This window comes from Pararge aegeria, chromosome 1 (assembly GCF_905163445.1).
Source record: "Pararge aegeria chromosome 1, ilParAegt1.1, whole genome shotgun sequence".
NCBI lineage: Eukaryota > Metazoa > Arthropoda > Insecta > Lepidoptera > Nymphalidae > Pararge > Pararge aegeria.
In genome coordinates, this window is record NC_053180.1 from 19,182,660 (window position 1) to 19,198,622 (window position 15,963).

Sequence of the window (15,963 nt, forward strand, 5' to 3'; positions counted from 1 at the left end):
CGTATAAGTATTTCGAGTTTCGAACACATTAAATGATGTGTCCATTGGGCTATTAAAGCCCTCGACTACGGCTCAATTGAAAATTACGAAAATTATAAACAGCGGTGGGCAACAAAAAATGTTTAGTTATTATTATTACAAACAAACTAAATTTGAAAACTCTTAACAATTAAACAAACAAATACTGCTTTAATTATTCGAGAATTAATAACACCCGGGAATTATTAGAAATTTAACTGAAAGCACTGTTACATTATTATTTTATTTTATTATTTAATTAATTATAAACCCATTAATATTTAAATCACAATTAAATATATTCAACAAACTCACAGGATTATTCGTTGGGAAAAAACCAACATGCCATTTTTTACCAATAATGTTATGCACTAATCTTTCAACTCTAAATAGACAAGTCTAAATATGGTGTTATCCTTTTCCACAAAGAACAAAAAGAAAGGGGTGTAACTGTGTTTGGCTTAACTGGCAATTTAGTTAAGTTTAGAGAGTTTTGTACAACAGTAATTTAGTACAAGATTTGAGCGCTCGCAAACTAGGCGTCGAATTCGCGTAACGAAAATAACTTCTGTCATAGCAAATTGGACTTATTGCTCGTTTAAAAGTCTAAAATGTATCCAAAACAACATTAGCTGAAGAATCGTACTCATTTTAAGCTTTAAAACAGTAGGGAAAATTTCCATTTAACTCCGGCTTTCCAGCGATTCGACTACCAATTCGTATCTCGTACTATATTATAATATTATTGCCGGAACAAGTGATATGACGATGGCATAAAAGCCGCCAAATTTTTGCACTATAAGATAACACGGATCCACACAGGTATGGCAATGCCGCGAACATTGCACATTAAAATGACCATACCTTACGTAAAAAACATAACACACAAACAAATAATAAACACACGCCCAACTTGTTACCCTAAACATATATTTATACTGCCTACATTTCTTCGTTAATAGGTTACTATTAGTTGGAATATACATATATGTTTATTTTCAAAATGATTTATACATAAATATTAATATTTACTGTTTACATTCCTTCGTTAATAGATTACTATTGGAAATTATTAAATTAGGTATATACATATAATATGCCATACTAGTGTGGAATATGATAAATTTGCAACCCTCAAAGTAATGCCCGATTTTAACATTTGAAACAAAACAATAGTTACTGATCCTTTGGTGGATTTATGTCTTGTATTTTCGTGTAAAGTTGAACGCATATTTGTCAACATAGTACGTGCCGCACGTAGCGAGAGTGCCGCAAGTTCAAATCATAATTGCGTAAAATTAATAAATTGAATTATTGACAGCTCTGAAACTAGCGTCATCATTTCAACAGGAAACAAAATAATATAAACACATTTCGACCAATCACTCGTCAAAACTAGTTCAAAACTATACATTATATAGTGTCATTACAATCCATTATTTTGTCCTGTCTAAGATAATTATCTCGTAGCACGAACGTCACGAGATAATTATCTCTACCCGTTACTTGTCTTTTTCCTATACAGCTAACAAGATAATGGGTAGACATAAGTTTCTCTCGTAGCGAGAGTTCGAGTCCTACTGGAAACATTGACACATAGCGGGAGGCGCATACATAACTGACAAATGTGTGTCCAACATTAGATAACCTAAGATCAAAAAAAAAGAACGCAAAATCACAAATTGTAAGACTGAATAGTGTGTAGATGACACATAAAGTTCATTACTAGTTCGAAATAATAGCAAATGTCGCACGTGGCAAACAGGCCGCCCCCGTCCGGCGCGGGGCGGCGCTGACACTCCGCTCAGCGCTCCCGCAACAGCAGCGGGAGTCGCCGGGCCGCGGGCGGCGCGGCCGAGTCTCATGTCTGCAGCGCCGTGTTGATCTCGCGGTGGATGTTCGACTGGGGGCAACCACGAAATGTATAAAAAAATACCCCCTGATACAAATATTCCACATTCCATCATTCTCCTACTCAAGCCCTTTCATTTGATGAGGAAGTTATGAAAAAATATGCAATCCGCCATGATGTGAAGGCGGCCATCTTGAGATAGATTTTTATTAACTCTCGAGAAAAATGCGATTCACCGTTTTGTGATGGCAGCCATCTTGGATTTAAAATATATAATACTGTTGTATTGTACTACCAATCAAGGCCTTTCATTTAATGACCTTATTGAGGATGTTGGGGAAAATGTAATTTACCATTTTGTGGTGGCAGCCATTTTGGATTTTAAAATTTACAATAATGTATTTTATTCTACTAGCCTTACCTAGCCTATTCTTTCATTTGATACCCATAGTGAGGGAGTTATGAAAAAACATGCAATCCGCCATTTTGTAAAGGCGACCATCTTGGTATCGATTTTTGTTAACTCTCGACTATATATATCTATATATATTGACCTCTCAAAAAACATAATCAAAAGTGGTTACAAAACACACGGACACACAAATCCACAGACACACAGAGACACCTCAAACGATACTAGATTTGATATAAAATTTAAACAAGATTTATAAGTTTAATAAGATTTGCGAAAAAAAATTGCGCGATTACGCTTCTTAGTGACTGTGATAATAAATTGTCTTCTGATTTTTGACAGTTTTGTGTAGTTTTCCGCATAGACGTACTGTACGCTGCACAACATACTATTGCAGAAAATATTCGCGTGATTCGATTTGCAGTGCACCAACAAATTATGAAATCCCGGAGATAAGTGATGAATGATGAGAACTCATAACTCAGAATAGAGATATAGAATAGAAGGGAGGTCGATATCTTACCAGCTCGTCAATCTGCCGGGACAGCTGGTCGTTTAGCGCATGTATCACTTGCCGTTGACCGTCCTGGGCGGCGAGGGCGAGCTCTAATTGACTTTGGGCCAACTTAGCCTCCGCGTCCTGTTGACAAATAATTCAGTAAGCTAGACTGAAGGTTCAACTGCAATGTGTATCCTATTTATTCCTTTAAAGTATGTTCAGCTATTTTAGCTAAAAACAAATTTCCATTGATGAACTACAAATTAACTTGCCTATAAATGTACTCAGCACAAAAACCCAAGTCACTTGTTTTTGTTATCCAACAAATACACTTTCAAATATTTATATATATAATTTTTTTTCCTGACGTATACAAAATATTTAAAAACCTATTTTAGCATAACCCTACTAATATTCTAAATGTGAAAATGTGGATGTTTGTTACTCAATTACTTAAAAACGGCTAAAAGGATTTGGATGAAATTTGGCTGAAGTAAGTGTGGACTTTGACATGGAAAAGAACATAGGCTACCTTTTATCCCGGGGAGTTCCCGCGGGAGTAAAAAACCTTAATCCACGCAAACCAAGTCGCGGGATTAAGGCAGATTTTTGGCAGCTAGTTATAACATACAAGTAGAATAATTTTAAAATTATTTCGACCTTTTGCAATGCCCTGGCGGGGCTTCATGTTCATACGCCCACTACAGTATTGTGTGCTATATATTTATGTATTCATGAAGATAAATACATAAAAATAAAAAAAAACAATAGGTACTAGGTTAATTGTATTAGATACTTTTCATCTTATTAATCCATTACCGGTCCACTACAGGTCACGGGTCTCCTCCCTCAAAGGACGCCCACCACGCTGACCCAGTGCGGATTGGCGGACTAACTTTAGGTACTATTAAAACTATATATTTAACTTGCTATGGTATCTGTTTGTAAAACTGTCGTTTTCCTTCTCATGTTCTTTGTCAACGATAGGCCCGTAACTTGATAGTACAGTTAATAAAAAACTGATATCAATAACTGTATGAAAGAACTAGCTTTTGCCCGCGGCTTCGCTCACGTTACGTTCAATTTTTGATTTGGTAAATTTTCACTATAAAAAAAGTTAAATGCTGCTAGCATTTAACTTTTTTTATAGTGAAAATAAAAAAATATGAAAGTTACTTAACGTTACTAAAAAAATCAGAATCTTAATATAAACTTTCATCCCCTATTTGATGCATTTGGAGTTGGAATTTTTAAAATTTCTGAAACACGTATTTCTTTATTTTTAATCGAAAACCAAAATCAATGTTTCATGGATGTAACTTGAGGGAAGGACTGTTGCAGTCTTACTGCCCTTTACTGAAAAAACAAGCATTGTTTATTTTTTAATAGTAATAATTGACCGACCAAGCACTTAGCCTACCCGATTGTAAGCGAACGTCATGCCGCCCTGTGTCCATCAATTGGAGGAGTAGACTCTGGCTAGTTTTTAAGTACTAAAAGGAGGAGATGGCACATCATATATAAATAAATATGTATATTACGACAATACGCACATCACCATCTAGCCCCAAAGCTTGTGCTATGGGTAAGATAAGTGATGAATATTTTGAAAATAATAAAACATAAATGCTTTAATATAGCATATAAACCCCCACACACTAAAAACATTCATGACGGCCGATTGGCGCAGTTTGCAGCGACCCTGCTTTCTGAGCTAAAGGCCGTGGGTTCGATTCCCACAACGGGAAAATGTTTGTGTGAGGAGCATGAATGTTTTGTGTCAGTGTCTGGGTGTTTACATGTATTTTCTAAGTATTTATGTATATAATTCATAAAAATATTCATCAGGCATCTTAGCACCCTTAACACAAGCTACGCTTACTTTGGGGCTAGATCGCGATGTGTGTATTGTCGAAGTATATTTATATTTATTTATATTTATATTTATGTTCATCACACAAACATTTTCCATTTATGGGAATCAAACCCACAGCCTTGAACTCAGAAAGCACAGTCACTGCCCACTACGTCAATCGCCCGTCTTAGGCTTACATGTTAAGCGTTAAGTTATATTAGTGCTGATGATACCTGTTCACTTTTCTTCGACTTGGTGATTTGGGCTAACTCTTCATTCTTCTGTGTCAATTCGGCTTCTAGCTGCGCCACGCGTTGTCGAAGCTGCTCAACTTCATTGGCGTCGCCTCCTGCAATTGAATGATTACTTCTGTTAATAGAATAAAACAAAACAGAACAGAACAAAACAGGACAGGATAGGACAGGACAGGACAGGACAGGACAGGACAGGACAGGACAGGACAGGACAGGACAGGACAGAACAGAACAGAATAAAAACGTAAAGAACGGTCAGAACATAGAACATAACATAACATAATAGGACATAACAGGACATGATAGAATAGAACATAACAGGACAGGATATGTTATAGAACAGAACAGAATAGAACAGAAAAGGACAGGACATGATAGAATAGGATAGATAAGAAAAGAATAGAAAAGAACAGAACAGAATAGAACAGAATATAAACGAATAGAATATAACACGTGCCTTGTAATTGAAACAATCTATTCGCTTATAAGTATAAAAAGCAAATTCAAGGAAATCCAACTGGCAGCGGTGATGGGCCAGTGGGTAGAACTTGGAAGTAAATTTGTGTTTTTTAAGCAATTAAAGTATGAATTGTTTTAATGGTGAAAGAAAACATCGGGAGGAAACCTGCAAGCCTGTGAGTTTTCCATAATGTTCTCAAACGCTGTCGTAGGCATAACGCGTTCACTTCTCATAATTTGGTTGGTGATACAGATAGAGCAACAAAATCTCGGAGTGAGGAGATGCCACCAACCGCGTACCGTGCGATTATCGAAAACAAAAAACAATATATAAAAATTACAATCTAGTTAGTATCTTTTTAGTTCTTCAAAGAATTTAATAAAAATGGCAAATACTGACGTAGTTATAAAATATTTACGACAAGCCGTCTAAGTTTCACGTGCCAAAGAGATATACATACACACATACACTCGAAAAACATTACCCTCCTTTTTACGCAGTCGGGTAAAATAGGCCCTTACCTTTCCCCGTAGCATAGTGTCGAGCGCGGGCAACTTCCTCCCGGTACTGGTGCAGCTGTCTCTTCCACTCGTCCACGTTGGCGGTGCTCTCCTGCAGCGCAGCTGTCAGTCGCAAGTTGTTGCTCTTCAGGGTCGCCAGCTCCACTTCCCATTTCTTAGCGTTCGCTGAACTGTGGACAAATATAACAACTTTTTTTTTTACGCTTTTTTTTTTATTAAAGAAATTGTTGTTCACAATAGTAAAGAAAAATTACAAATATTTTGTTTCTGATTAGTTTTGTAACATATTGCCCCAGTCTTCACTCCGCATGTACGCACTCACGAACACACACACACACGCGCACTCACAAACACACACACACACGCGCACTCAATCACGCACACACGAAATCACTCAAGTATGATAAAGGCGAGACCTCACTTAGCACATCTGCTTATAGTTCTAGGACTGTACGCAGATAAACCTAGGATAAAAAAAGGTTTGTATTTGGGCACTAACTGTTGTAATATTTGCATTAATTAAATACTAGATATTCCCTGCGGCTTCGCCCGCGTAAATTTCGGGACGCAGCGTACATAGTCTACACATACATTTTTTTAATAAAAAGTATCCTATATTACTTTTGATACCTCTAATAATACGTGTACAAAGTTTCATGATGATCGGTTAAGTGGCTTTCGCGCGAAAGCGTAACAAACAAACTTACATTAACATTTATAATATTAGGAGGATTTTAAGTAACAAAACGAGGGCGTGACAATTGCAACTCAGTTTTTACTAACGCAGCTATCATGGTTTAACATGTATATACCTATTACCTATATACTATTCTCAATGTAGTGTTCCAAACAGTGGCGTGCACAGGGTTTTTGACCCGGGTATGTATAAAGAAGGTAGATAGTATAAAATGGAAAATCCTTTAGCACTTTATCATGCCTTGCCTGAAGATGTAGTAATAAATTATAATGTGTTTAAGAATGTTCGGCAAAAGCCCTACATTTCAGCCAAATATGTGCGAAAAATAACTTCTGACGGTCAATAAAAAAAAGCATCGTAGGTAAATTAAAGATGTGAAGTAATAAGTATATTTTAAAATCGCGTTAAAACATGCAAGCAACAATGACGCCGCCGTAACGCCGTGTGTGAAAACATCCGAAACACTTTCGATCGTAAAGCGAGAAATTTATCGTTGCGTAATGCAAAGAATATTGATGATACGTTTACACGACATCTATGCGATTTCGACAATATTTAAGATAAGTACATAATTATTGACCTAATATCTAACCATAACATTCTTATTTTCATTGAACATTGCGTTATCGAGTTATTTTCCCTTTTAGAAATCCTTTAAGTGTGTTAATCAAACAACATTTGCGAAAAGGTGGCCAGCTAGCAAATATCTTAAAATTAACAAGAGCAGGAAAGTAGATTCTATTTCGTAATAACAAATAAGTTAAATTTTTTAATTAAGTTGTTTTACAAATCACTTGATTACTTTATTTAGGTTATTTACAATATTTTTAGATTGCCTTTTATAAGTTTTTGAATACGAAAGTTTGGTCTCTTTCTGGCGAATCGAATTTATCTTTATAGAAATGATAGCTCGACTGAGCTATCATTTTTATAAAGATAAACTATATAGAAATGATAACGCGGTCTTGAATTTGTACACTTTTGTTATGTACTTTGAAGTCAGGCGATCGATCGTTCTGTTTGCCAGACTACAAATACGAATCCAAACATTTTCATTTTATTTCAAAGTGGGTAATAATTTAGGGCTTTTTTCCTATCATTATTCGTATTTTCGGAAGATTGGTTCTGAAGAAATCTCAGTCGAAGTAACAGTCATTGTATAATTATCATCATATCATTAACGTCCCACTATAGGGCACGTTAATAAGATGGTTTAGCCCGTAGTCCACCACACTGGCCAAGTGTGGATTAGACTTCATATGCCCTTAAGAACTTTATGGAGAACTCTCTGGCATGATGGTTAACTGACGATGTTTTCATTCACCGTTACAGCAAGTGATATGTAATTGAATGAATTAAAATGCACAATTCCGAAAAGTTAGATGTGCGTGCTGGGGCTCGTAGTCGGTCCTCCGCAAGAGAAGCCAAAACCACTAGGCTATCATCGCCCAGTTATCAGTCCTTGTATACCTACGTCAGGCTACGTAGTTTTATTGTTTATAAACTAATTAAATAAATAATAATATTGATATACAATCATAGTATATTTTCGAAACGATATGGTGTAAACGTGAAAGAAAAATCCCTATAATTTTGCAACATACAAAATAACGAATGGATAAAGAACTCTATGGCATTGCGATAACTACTAATATGGCTCAAAATTTCATTTTCATAAAGTCACTGATACGGTATCGATTATGCGAATCGGCGTGTTCACTGTTCATCTCGAATTATATGCGCTAGGTGCTCTACTTACTTCATCATACCTAATAGGCAATAGATAAAAAGTGATACTAAAAGTTTTTTTTTAATATTAATTAGGTACCTATATATATAGTATATAGAAATAGCTTATTATGCAAGTGGTTGAAGATGGGACCGCGTTTGTTAAGACAACAACCCTGTCTAGTGGTTACAATGTTTGGATCACGAGGAACTACTGGGGTTTAATTTCTGGCCTAAAAAATGTATCGGGTTAAGAAAAAATTAAACACACACACATGAGGTTTTACAACTACGCTTAATATTGATGGACACAAGGCGGTCCGTTGCAGGACGACATAAAACAACAAAAAATTGGTTCGAATATGACCAAATCATAACCAGTTGTTAAAATAACACATGTAAAATAATAACACAAATTGGTTATAGATTAAATAGCAATTAAACGCACCCGATAAAGAATCCAAATTTTTAATTAAAAGTTTAATATTGGTATAACTGCCAGTGACTACACTGTCAAAAACATAAAAATATAGTGCTTGGGCAAAACAAAAATCAAAAAAAAATCAGTTATGTATGCTATAAATACAATATTAAATAGGTACAAGTTTATTTTGTCCGATAACTTAGGAAATTATTAATTAATACGTCAAATTCTGAGCTTAGGATCTCCACTTTTCAGTAAAATTATCACAATTAAGCGCGAGCATAACAATAATATTCAAACGCATTTCAAAAAAAGAGTCATTCTTTTTTTGAAATGCGTTTGAATATTATTGTTATGCTCGCTTGAATATTATTGTTTCGAATTGGCAAACAACATAGTGTTGACACACTGAGCATTTAATATCCCGACGAAATTCTATTGTTATTGTTAAAAATTAAAAAGGTAATAATTATTAATTTTTAGATTTCCAATTTAGAGTGCCAACAATAGTATAGTTTACCCCTAGATTGAAAATATAAAATTTAATAATCTAAACAGAGTGAATTATTATAGTCCACCAATCCGCACTGGGCCAGCGTGGCGGATTACGGCCTAAACCTTCTCATTTATGGGAGGAGACCCGTGCCCTGTAGTGGGCTACTGGGAGGATATGATGAAGATGAAATCATTTTACTGTAATACAGTATAATAATTATTACAGCGCGGTGAGCTTGCGCATGATATAATTACAGCGATGCATTGCCCAAGCTGCGGCGTAACGACCGATGCATGTTCCGGACAGGTGCTTATTTTTATAATTAGCATGAGTAGCTAATGATCCTCCACGCCCATTAATTAGTATTAAGATTGTTAAGGTAATGTCACGCACTATCGAAACTTTGAGGGTATCTATTTTGTGTTTAACAAGTTTTAATTTATAGTCCTAGCTCGCACCTCTAACTTTTCTAGTTACGTACGTACGTTTTAAGCAAGTAATATACCACTTGCTTCAACTATAGACTACGGCCTTAACCCCTTCTCATTGTGGAAGGGTTAAGGCCGTAATCCACCACTCTGGCCCAGTGCGGATTGGTGGACTCCACACACCATCTCTCAGGCATGCAGGTTTGCTCACGATGTTTTCCTTCACCGTTGAAGCAAGTGATATTTTAATTGCTTAAAACGCACACTACTTGAGGTGCGTGCTGGAATGCGAACTCCCCCGAAAGTAAAGTCGAAGTCCTAACCACTCGGTTTTCAGCTAAATTAAATTGAAACGTTTGTATTACGCAAGAGGACAATTTACTTTCGATTCATTTCCTTGCGGTGATCGATGATCGTTTCCATATATCGCTATATTAAATTAATGTGCCGGAAAACTCCCTCGTTTGTTCCTCGACTGTCGTATTGCGGCATGATTTATTGTATTATTTATAATAGCAGAGGTATACCGTACATTATATATCATCAATTTCAATGTCGCTCACTGAGCATAGCTCACGTTCGCAAAAAATAAGAATACTTGCATATGCGCCATTTTCTCCTGATTCCGAATATACAAGGTCATTTTGAAAGAGGCTAAGAGAAGAACACCTAAAAAACTATTACGAAGACTCGATTTAAAGAAATTATTATAATATTGTGAGACGGACATTTTTTACATCAAAATTGGCATTTTTCGGAAAATAATTGTGCCAAAATAAGTATTATAACTAACTTTAAAGATTTAGTTTTTTTTTTGTTCTTATTTAATTTTGTTGTATAGTTATCGCTTGGTACTTAATTACTAAGCAATTGTGGTTAATGTTATCGTCTATGTATAACTAAGTTGTGGAATCTCCATTCGTTTACGTGATATAAAAAATATGGCATTACTTTAATTTTTATAGTACTGTTTGTTTCCATTGAATAGCTAATAAATAAATAAAAAAAATAAAAATATTATTCAAAATTATAATTTAATTAACTTGAACGTGATCCAAAAACCATATTGTAATGACTTTCCATCTTATTTAAAGACGAGACGTCTATGTTAATTATTGATCGTATTATCCGAGACCTTTATCTTTGTTCTGTTGCCCTAGTAATTCGAGCTGATGTTATGGTTATCACTGCGTATTTATTTATCAACTTTTTAAAGTTTCATATTGTCAACTTTTGTGACGCCTCGATTAGTCACATTTTCATTATTATTTTATTATAGTTTCTAGTTAAATAGTTACCTATTTTAGTTTTTATTTTTTTTATAATGTGACCGGATAGTACAAGATCAATAGGCATCCAATGCACGACACCAGGGGCAAGGAGGGTAATACATGAACAATGGGAATAGGATAACATAAATATAAGATACACAGTAACATAAATAATGGAATTAAAATCTGAAAAATTACTTGTACCTAAATACGTTACTATAACCCTCCATTTAGATTGACCCAGCAGGGCTAGCACGGGCAGGAGACAAAAGTTATATCCCCGATTTTATCACCTGACAGGCGATATAATTAACGTGTCCACCCGCTAAGTCTAACTAACTAACTAAGAGCCTAATAAGAAGGTTCAGAGTCACTCAGCGGGCGATGGAGAGAGCTATGCTAGGAGTATCAAATCAGAAATGAGGAGATCCGTAGAAAAACTAGAGTTACCGAAATAGCTCAGCGAGTCGCTAAGCTGAAGTGGCAATGGGCAGGGTACATAGCTCGGAGAACCGATGGACGTTGGGGTTTTAAGGTGCTGGAATGGCGACCCCGCACCGGTAAACGCAGCGTAGGTCGGCCCCAAACGAGGTGGACAGATGACATCAGGCGAGTCGCTGGGAGCCGCTGGAGGCAAGCGGCCCAGGACCGTGTATTGTGGAACTCCCTACAAAAGACCTATGTCCAGCACTGGACGTCGATTGGTTGACATGATGATAATGATGACCCGCTAAGTCACGGGAACATGGAATAGGAGAAGTTTACTTAATACCGTGGATATTATTTCCACTTGTGCGCCAGTGCTCTAGGCGTTAAAAAGGCTGTGGGAGAAGATATATTTTTATCCTCTCCCCGGGCATATAATTGTCTCCTGCCCATGCTAGCCGTGAAAGAAATGTAAGGATGAGTTATTTATTTATTATAATACCGCTCTATGAATAATATGACGAATCTTTTTGTTTTTGAAGAAATTGCGCACAAACATATAGTGGTAACTCCTTCCCACCGGTCGTCGGTTTAAAACGCGTAACAATTAGCTAAGTTACAGAAGCTCATCGTGATCATAAAATTTATTACATAAAAAAAAAAAAAAACTAAGTATTACCGCAGTAGCAGACCAGACAAGATAATCCAATCGCTTTCCTAATCAGAGCGTATGCAATTGTTTATGCTACATTTATTCCATCCTATTATACAATTATATATGCAACCAATAATTATATTGTCGACTCTATGATTGTTTATGGATTGAATAATTTGGAAAATTTACTTAATGATATGAAAATTAAAGACTATTTTTTTTTATTCCACTACAAGTTAGACCTTGACTGCAATTTCACCCGGTGATAAGCGATGCAGCGAAGTAGTAAGTTGGTAGCGGGCTAACCTGTTAGGGAGTATGGTAGTCATACCCCCTAATCGACAGTCCACGCGACTGAAAACTTTGTAGTTATTTCTCATAGATATTGCGATGCTCTCATGAGAGCAATATGATTCCCACTAGCTTTGTATAGCTTGAATTTTAGAGGAGCAGTAATTATTAGCATTGCCGAATTTATAGTTATAGGAATTCACGATTCGTATGTTAGACGGATGATCGCTAAACGCAAAATATCATCCATTACTAAGTTTTGCGTTTCAAAGCAATCCATCAATTGGTTTGAAGTTTGACACGACGTTCCATTTTCATAAAAGAGTGCTTTTATGTACATTTTATCTCCATGTGTGTATAAAATAACGGGAAATTCTAAGCATTTTTAGTAAATAAAACCAGGGGTTTTAGTAACAACGAAGCGCGGCAATGTTAAGCCTATAGTCTTCTAATATTACAAAGAGAAAAGGTCAATTTCTTTGGGGGGCACTCTCTTTTATGGATACTGAAGGAAAACAGTTTTTTTTTTCATTTCATTAGGTATATGTTAGGTATCTTAAGCTAGGCATAAAACCCAAAACTGGCGAATGAATTATCATTAAACTTGGCATGATTTGAGTTTACAATACTTTTTATATTCATATTCTAGGGGATGGTATTTAATCATAAGACGGTAAAACGTGAACTGAGATACCAAATTATTTTTATGTCCCGTTTACGCGGCTGGAACCGTTAAGCGCATGATATAGCTAGTTATAAGTCATTGCCATAGTATTTTTTTTTATTCCACTACAAGTTTGTCCTCGACTGCAATATAATGTGGTGGATAGAGATGATGCAGCCTAATATGGTAGCCGTCTTACCTGTTAGACGTAGTTATATAATACCCATACCCCCGGTTTCTAAGCGACATCGTACCGGAACGCTAAATCGCTAAGCGGCACGTTAATAATTATTGCAAATAAATATCCTCCATAGAGTATTGCGCGTAAGAAAAGTCGCATATCAATTAAAACGGGCACTTGCGTGCTTCACAGTCATCGTATTTCAGTTCGATAAGCGATTTCCTCATTTCAATAACCGCCTGCGTCCGCCACGTCCACTGAAACTACTGCTACCGTGTTTTTATTTCATAATAGAGCTATCACATTAACATACATAAGTTTCAATTATCTGCAATTGTTTAATAATAAACATAAATATTTTCGCGACACGAGAAAGCCTTTTTTATAGTCTACGTCAATTTAGCGCTATAACGAACTGCCGTACGATGAACGTATTATGTAAATTATAAATACACTGTACAGAGATTACTTAAGCTACTTCTTTTTAAATCATATAATATGGCATGATGGTGACGAAGCAGCCTATTACAGAGGTTCCTGAACCTTGAAAAGGTTGAACGATGCAGTCTGAGACAATGGTTCAAACACCTGGAAAAGGTTTGACGGAGCAGTCTATGTTAAAGGTTCGTATACCTGGAAAAGGTTTGACAATACGGTCTATGGCAAAGTTTTGTAAGCTGGAAAAGGTTTTACGATACGGTCTATGACAAAGTTTCGTAAACCTGGATATTAAAAATCACTACAGACTTCACTACTTCACTACTTCACACTTCACTACATGTGTATCATGGTAAAGACAGCCGCGTAACTTAGATGCTTTACGACATTGCCCTTCCGCACCTTGACCCGTCAGTACGGTTATATAAAAGTTCATTTCAGTCCTAAGAATTGTCTTCTTAGGCTTCAAAAACTCAATTTCTGCGTAAAAGATTAAATATTTCGGCCTTTATAACACAGTTTGATGGCCGACTGGCGCAGTGGGTAGCGACCCTGCTTTCTGAGTCCTAGGCCGTGGGTTCGATTCCCACAACTGGAAAATGTTTGTGTTTTTCAGTGTGTGGGTGTTTATCTGTATATTTTTAGTATTTATGTGTATTGTATTCATAAAAATGTTCAACAGCTATCTTAGTACCCATAACACAAGCTACGCTTACTTTGGGGCTAGATGGCGAGGTGTGTATTGTCGTAGTATATTTATTTATTTATTTATTTATTTATTTAGTTATTTTCTAAGTATTTACAGCATTACGTTACCTAACAGAATCAGAAAAATGTAAAGTTCCACTTATTTAAAAATGACGTCAGTTGCATTTCAGCATAAGACCTCAAGCTGAATTATAAACACGTACGACTCACTGAATATTATTATTAAAAACTCCAACCTTCACTGAGCCTTTCAGAGTAAGGTATTAAGGAATCGAATAACCTTCATCCTTTTTTTTATAAATTTAGTACGGGACGCTATTCCAAAAAAAGTCAATATAAACTTTGTTTGAAATATCGGATCTTCATTTTACTTATTGGGATATCGATAAAGCAGCTCTCAATCTATTTTCAGGGAACTTAATGAAAACTACTTAATTGGGCCATCAACAGCAAGACTTTCTACAGTGTAAAATATTTTTATAGAAAACTCCGGCAAGCAGCTCTCCTCACAATAGTTTCCATTGCCGTTGGAGCAAGTGATATACAATTGCCTAAAACGCACATAACTTAGAAAAGTTAAAGGGGGCGTGCTGGCATTCGAACTTGTCCCCCCGAAAGTGAAGTCGAAGTTCTACACACTGGGCTATCGCCGCTTCAGGTGAAATGAAAAAAATCAAGTGATATTATACTCTCATATAGATTTTGTATAATACCGGCACTTCAGAGATGCATATTCACTCTTGTCTAGTATAATAGTTAATCCCTACTAATATTATAAATGTCAATGTAAGTTTGTTTGTTACGCTTTCACGCAAAAACTACTCAACTGATCCTCATGAAACTTTGTACACATTTTCGTGGTAGCGTTAGAAGTAATATAGGATACTTTTTATCCCGACATTAAGCTCGGTTCCTTTGGGAGAGGGGTTGAAAGTGTTTGACAATTTTAGACCATAACTCCGACAAATTATAACCGATTTAAATAATTATTTTTGTACTATAGAGGTAAAAATAATGTGTTTAATTTTCCCCAAACTTTGTGTAGATCTCTGAATGTGGTTGGAGATAGAGGACAGACCTCCTCATCAAGGCTTAGCGATACTGAATACTTTAATTTTTTTTTTAACTATAACTAATTTGAATGCAACATCAAAAAACAAAATCAAACGCAGACGAAGTCGCGGGCAACAGCTAGTACCTAATAATTTATAAGTGGCAGGAAACGCGGACAGCATAAGTGCAGTTCATATAATTAAATAACACAATATGTAATATATGAAGCATTTTTGGTTAGTACCTATGATTGCGGTGCGTATATAGCCTAGTGGTTAAACTTCGGTCTACCTTCCGGAAGGACCGAGTTTGATCCCCGGTACGCCACTGTAACTTTACGGAGTTATATGCTTAATGTCGTCCGAAGTCTACCAATCTGCACTTGGCAAAGTTAGGTGGACTACATCCTAAACCCTTCTCATTCTGAGAGCCGTACCCTGCAGTTGGCTCTTAAAAGCATTATGGAATAGTGATATAATATATACCCATGGTAGCTTTTTTAATGAGTATACGTATAACACCAGCTAAGATAAGCTAATACTGGTAATTAGGGTGGAGGGTAATAGACCACGTGGCCGATCACCTCGTCGCTGGTCTAACCAGGTAAAGTCGCTCACAGGCCTCACAGAGAT

The 15,963-nt window shown here is 36.1% G+C and overlaps 1 protein-coding gene across 1 annotated transcript in view; it reads right to left on the bottom strand.

The window, feature by feature from the left end:
• Window positions 1-313: 313 nt before the first annotated feature.
• Window positions 314-15,963, bottom strand: part of LOC120626152 (homer protein homolog 1) — a 53,351-nt gene continuing 37,701 nt past the window's right edge. Inside the window, exons 7-10 of the mRNA XM_039893482.1 lie at window positions 5,872-6,041; window positions 4,870-4,985; window positions 2,806-2,922; window positions 314-1,921 (exon numbers count right to left, since the gene is read on the bottom strand). Coding sequence (XP_039749416.1) covers window positions 1,880-1,921; window positions 2,806-2,922; window positions 4,870-4,985; window positions 5,872-6,041 — 445 coding nt within the window. The 3' untranslated portion in view covers window positions 314-1,879. The remainder of the gene's footprint in view (window positions 1,922-2,805; window positions 2,923-4,869; window positions 4,986-5,871; window positions 6,042-15,963) is intronic.